The sequence below is a fragment of the Sus scrofa genome, chromosome 1 (genome assembly GCF_000003025.6).
Source record: "Sus scrofa isolate TJ Tabasco breed Duroc chromosome 1, Sscrofa11.1, whole genome shotgun sequence".
NCBI classification, from domain to species: domain Eukaryota; kingdom Metazoa; phylum Chordata; class Mammalia; order Artiodactyla; family Suidae; genus Sus; species Sus scrofa.
In genome coordinates, this window is record NC_010443.5 from 142,409,003 (window position 1) to 142,414,202 (window position 5,200).

At 47.2% G+C, this 5,200-nt stretch overlaps 1 protein-coding gene across 1 annotated transcript; it reads left to right on the forward strand.

The window, feature by feature from the left end:
- Window positions 3,686-4,663, forward strand: NDN (necdin, MAGE family member). Its single transcript, NM_001123144.1, has one exon. It carries the CDS (start codon window positions 3,686-3,688, stop codon window positions 4,661-4,663), a length of 978 nt encoding a protein of 325 aa, NP_001116616.1.

Consider the following 5,200-nt stretch of genomic DNA (forward strand, 5'->3'; position numbering starts at 1 on the left):
TGGGGCCCCTCTGGGGGCTCCAAGGTGGAGGTTGCTGCCTATGTGGACAGGAAAGAGCCAGAAGGATTCACATTTCATTTGGGGCCTCTGGGCTTCTGCACTGTGAGCATGCGCACCGTCCACTGGAGGCCCCGGGGGGACCCCCCCCTCCTCTGTTCACTATGGAAACCAGTGCCAGGACAGGCCTCTCCTCCTATCCCTGAGTCTGCCAAGAACAGCCTATTCCACAGCTGTGTAATCTGTTCCACATTTCAGAGTTTGAAGTAACCCACCAGCAAAATTGTCTGCACCAGAATATTTTAGGTTATAACTTCTCCATATACTTACTGCATCCACAGAACTTCTCTTTACAGAATCTTGATTGAAAGCATAGCCCTTCTGAGTTTCCTTTTTTTTGGGGGGGGGATACTGTGTAACCTTCAGTCTTTTGCGTTTAAGCTGCTGGTCTTGAGAGGACTCATCACCCACACTCAATAAGGCCAATTCTGGAGATGCCCTGTGAGCCTAATTTAGACCCTGTGCTGGCAGGACATCACTGCAGCTCCAGACCCAAATCTTGACCATTGAATCAAAGAGGTTGTGGATAACTCTTGAGTACTGACAATTTCCATCTGCCCTTTTGTCTTATTGTTCTTAAGGTCTGCATCTCTACTTTATGGGGAGGCACCTTATTAGGAGCTACTATCAAGCTATCAAGCTATTGACTTCTCCCATGGCACATGTGCAGGTGCACTTTCTCTACTTAAAGGTTACCTCAAGCTTTACTTTTTTTTTTCCACCCACCCCCCTCCCTCCGTGGATTTACTTCTTGGTGGGAAATAAATGGAGCCTCTTCAACAGAACTTTTCCTGGAAGAAAATGATATCATGCTAGCAGGTGGACAATGGGGCTAGAAGAGTGAACAGCACAAGCGGTCTACCTTGTACTTGGATTCAAATTCAACATCTGTTCCAATGCTTTAAAACCTCGGTATGATCCCTCACAGTGGTCCCAGACCGCAGGCTCTGGTATAGTATTAAACAATCTTCTTGTCAGGAGAGAGGTGTGGAGTGAGCTGTTGTAGGACCAGTCCAGCTCAGGTAGCAACTGGAACACACTGAAATTCTCTGGCCAGAGCTCTGCTGTTTCTGCAGCAGTTGCTCTTATAATATTAAAATTGGTGTGCTTTTACAATTGTTTTTATAATTGCCTTCACACTTTTTTATACATAAGTGTTCATTTCTGTGCTCAAGCTTGTGATTTAATTTCATGAATCCATTAAATCTAGGAGGGTGAAATAGGAGGATGTAATTGTAATAACCTCACAATGGCACGAATTATGGCCGATGGCCAAAGCTGAGCTGAGATTTGAATAATAGGCTCAGACATTTTCATTTTAAAAAATACCTTAAATGAACGAAATCATTATCCCAGTTAGAAAGGAATAAATACCCAAGTGAAATAAAAAGAAGAAAATTAGTGGAAATAAAAGGCAAGAAATGAGGATGATTTTTAAGAAGAAAGAAGTAATTGAAAGATTTGAACCATTCTTATTAATAAAAAATCTTATATAACTGACACAACCATGCAAGATATATTTTAAAAATAGAAATCTATAAATTAAAGAAGAAGAAATGATGAACAGGAAAAAATCCAGCTGAGACATATCTGATCTGTAGGAATTATCCTTGTCAAGCGAGAGGTTAAGAAGTGCTATTGGAGGGACTGGTGTGAGAATGGTCCTGCTCAAAGTGATACAAGTATGAAAAATAAAGATAGAAAAATAGTATGGAAAAGAAAAAAAAAAGAGTGAGAAATGAAAAAGAAGATACAAGAAAAAAAAAAGAGAGGATTGTAGAAATGTAAAGTCAATATTGTAAACACACCTTGGGTTTCAAGTGACAATAACCAGACTCAAGAGGGCACATTTAAGAAGCTGTTAGCTTGGAGTTCCTGCTATGGTACAGTGGGTTAATGATTCGACTTGTTTCTGTGGATGTGTTGGTTCAATCCCATCCCGGCAGGGTGTAGTGGGTTAAGAATTCAGTGTTGCTGAAGCCATGGTATAGGTTGTAGCTCCTGGACAGATTTGATTCCTGGCCCAGAAACTTCCCTATGCCAAGGGGACAGCCAAAAAAGGGGAAAAAAAAAAAAAAAAAAAAAACAAGACGCTGTTGGCTTGAGGAAATTCAGTAAGGTCTGAAATACCATATTGGCTCAGACCAGGGATGCTGATCAGCCTGAGAAACCTTGGATCCATAGGTTCCTACACCCATCCTTCTCTGGGAGTGTCAGCTTTGTTTTTGCCCACTGCATATCCATGTTCTAAAAGTGAAAAACAACCACCAGTACATTGCATCTCATATTGTTGGTCACCTGAGACTGTCTGCCATATACAATCTAGGGAACTTGTGTTAATTAACTAATTGGTTAGTTAGACAAATAAAAAAGTCTTAGGAGGGATTTGGGTGTGGCTGTCAATTTCTGGAACCAGTCAGTTTGTGTGAAAGCGCAGAGGTGGGGTCTACACGAACACACCCGTGAAGGCTACATCAGTCATAAGGGGAATTAGGGTCCTTCCTGGACAAACAAGTAGAAAGACATCATACTAGTCTGTGCTAATAAATACAGCAATCTTTGTGTGATGAGATCCTAATCAAAAAATTAAAATTACATCAAAATTACCCAAGGGAAGTAGAAAAACCAAAATCAATGACCATTCAAGCACCTAACAGTATCATTAGTACATTGTCTTCAAGAAAGTTTCAGTTGTACATGTATTGACTACATTCTGCATTTTTCCTTCATAACCCCCTGGACTTGGCAGTCAGGAAATCTTTTTTTTTTTTTTTTTTTTTTTTTTTTTTTCCCCATAGCAGGCTACGGGTAGAATTGGAGCTACGGCTGCCAGCTGACACTACAGCCACAGCAACACTGGATCCAAGCCCTGTCTGCAACCTACACCATAGTTCATGTCAACATCAGATCCTTAACCTACTGAGCAAGGGCAGGATTGAACCTGCATCCTCATGGATACTAGTCAGATTCCTTTCCGCTGTATCACAATGGGAACTCGCAGTGAATCAATCAATTTTTATTGCTATCTTTCATGATTCTGATATCCCGCATCTTTTTCAGAGTTGACACATTTTCTTGGGTGACCCTGATTGTTCTGTCAGTTTAAATTCTCACACTTGTTATCCAAAACCCAAGCTTATGTGCCAACCTGGGCCTTTCTCTGAAACTCACATCTAACTTGATTCTACATATACCCAATTGAACATTTCCTAAGAAATTCAGCTTCAGCATCTTGGAAGCTTAAGTTTCCATCTTTCCTCTTAAACTTGCTCCTTGTCCAGTGCTCACCCATGTCGCTCCTCCCCCCGGCCCCAGGACCGCCTCCTTAGCCCAAACTGGACGACTGTGGGTCATGAGGCCAGTATTCCACTAGGCCCCCTACCCCTTTGGGACCTCAATACACCCCAGCCCTCCAGGCGCCCCGCCCCTACCGCCAGCCGGCAGGGCCCCCACAGACCACGGATGCGCAGGCGCACTAGCCTGTCCCGCCGCCGCCCCGCCCCGCCCGGCCGCTGCGGAAGGCGCCGCGCGCAGCAACGCGCACTTCCTCTCCAGGAGTCCACCGAGGGAGCGCAGAGTCGAAGAGCTCCTGGACGCAGCGGCCGAGCCCTTGCCAGACGGAGCAAACATGTCCGAACAAAGTAAGGACGTGTGTGACCCCAACTTTGCAGCCGATGCCTCCCACTCCGAGGTGCACAGCAGCCCTGGGGTGGCCGGGGGGCCCTCTCCGCCTGCGTCCCAGGCCGCGACCCTCGCAGGGCCAGAGATCCCTCCTGTAGGCCCACCCGACGCCCCTCTGGCCTCGCCGCCGCCCCAGGCCCTGAGCGAAGAGGGAGACCCAAAGGCTCTACAGCAGGCCGCGGAGGAAGGCCGCGCCCACCAGGCCCGGAGCACAGCCCAGCCCAGCCCAGCGCCGCCGGCCCCGGCCCAGCTGGTGCAGAAGGCACATGAGCTCATGTGGTACGTGCTGGTCAAGGACCAGAAAAGGATGATCATCTGGTTCCCAGACATGGTGAAAGATGTCATCGGCAGTTACAAGAAGTGGTGCAGAAGCATCCTGAGGCGCACCAGCCTCATCCTCGCCCGAGTGTTCGGGCTGCACCTGAGGCTGACCAGCCTGCACACCATGGAGTTCTCGCTGGTCAAAGCTCTGGCGCCTGAGGAGCTGGACAGGGTTGCTCTGAGCAACCGCATGCCTATGACAGGCCTCCTGCTGATGATCCTGAGCCTCATCTACGTAAAGGGTCGCGGTGCCCGTGAGAGTGCTGTGTGGAACGTGCTGCGCATCCTGGGGCTGAGGCCCTGGAAGAAGCACTCCACCTTTGGAGATGTGAGAAAGCTTATCACTGAGGAGTTCGTACAGCAGAACTACCTGAAGTACCAGCGCGTCCCCCACGTCGAGCCCCCTGAGTATGAGTTCTTCTGGGGCTCCCGTGCCAGCCGTGAAATCACCAAGATGCAAATCATGGAGTTCCTGGCCAGGGTCTTTAAGAAAGACCCCCAGGCCTGGCCTTCCCGCTACAGGGAAGCTCTGGAAGAGGCCAGAGCCCTGCGGGAGGCCAACCCCACTGCCCACTGCCCCCGCAACAGTGTCTCCGAGGACTAGCAAGGTCTGGAGGCAGATTGATGGTTTCTGACCCTCACCAGGGTGGTGGAGGGGTGGGGGTGGGACATTAGAGTATTCAGGATTTACAGTGCAGTATTTCACGTGTAACTTTTACGTTTTCAGTACAGTGCTTTTATACCTTTTAATGCAATGTTGTATTCATTTCAGTAATAATTAGGTAGTGTGTAGGATTCATGCATGTTTGTTTATAAGTAAGCTCAGTTGGTGCTTTCGCTTTTGTGCTACCTTTCTTGAATTTTTTGTACCAGAGACGTGCTAAACTTATGAAATACATTGAGACATTTTCCATCTTATTCTTTTACATGGGACTGATGATGTGTATGGGGGTAGACAGGTACTAGAGAGTTTGGACGAACTCACCAGTAAAGCTGGTCTAACCAAGAGAAAAGTCAAGACCTCTCTCTCTGTGATCTTGCTGGGCACAGGAAACATCTGTCTGGAGTGTGGTGATGTGGACTTAAAGGGGCTCAGTATGGACACTTGGCACAGTTTACTAAACACAAAAACAACCCCACC

Coding starts and splice junctions, on each gene's coding strand:
- NDN (NM_001123144.1), top strand. CDS start 3,686: ATGTCCGAACAAAGTAAGGACGTGTGTGACCCCAACTTTGCAGCCGAT.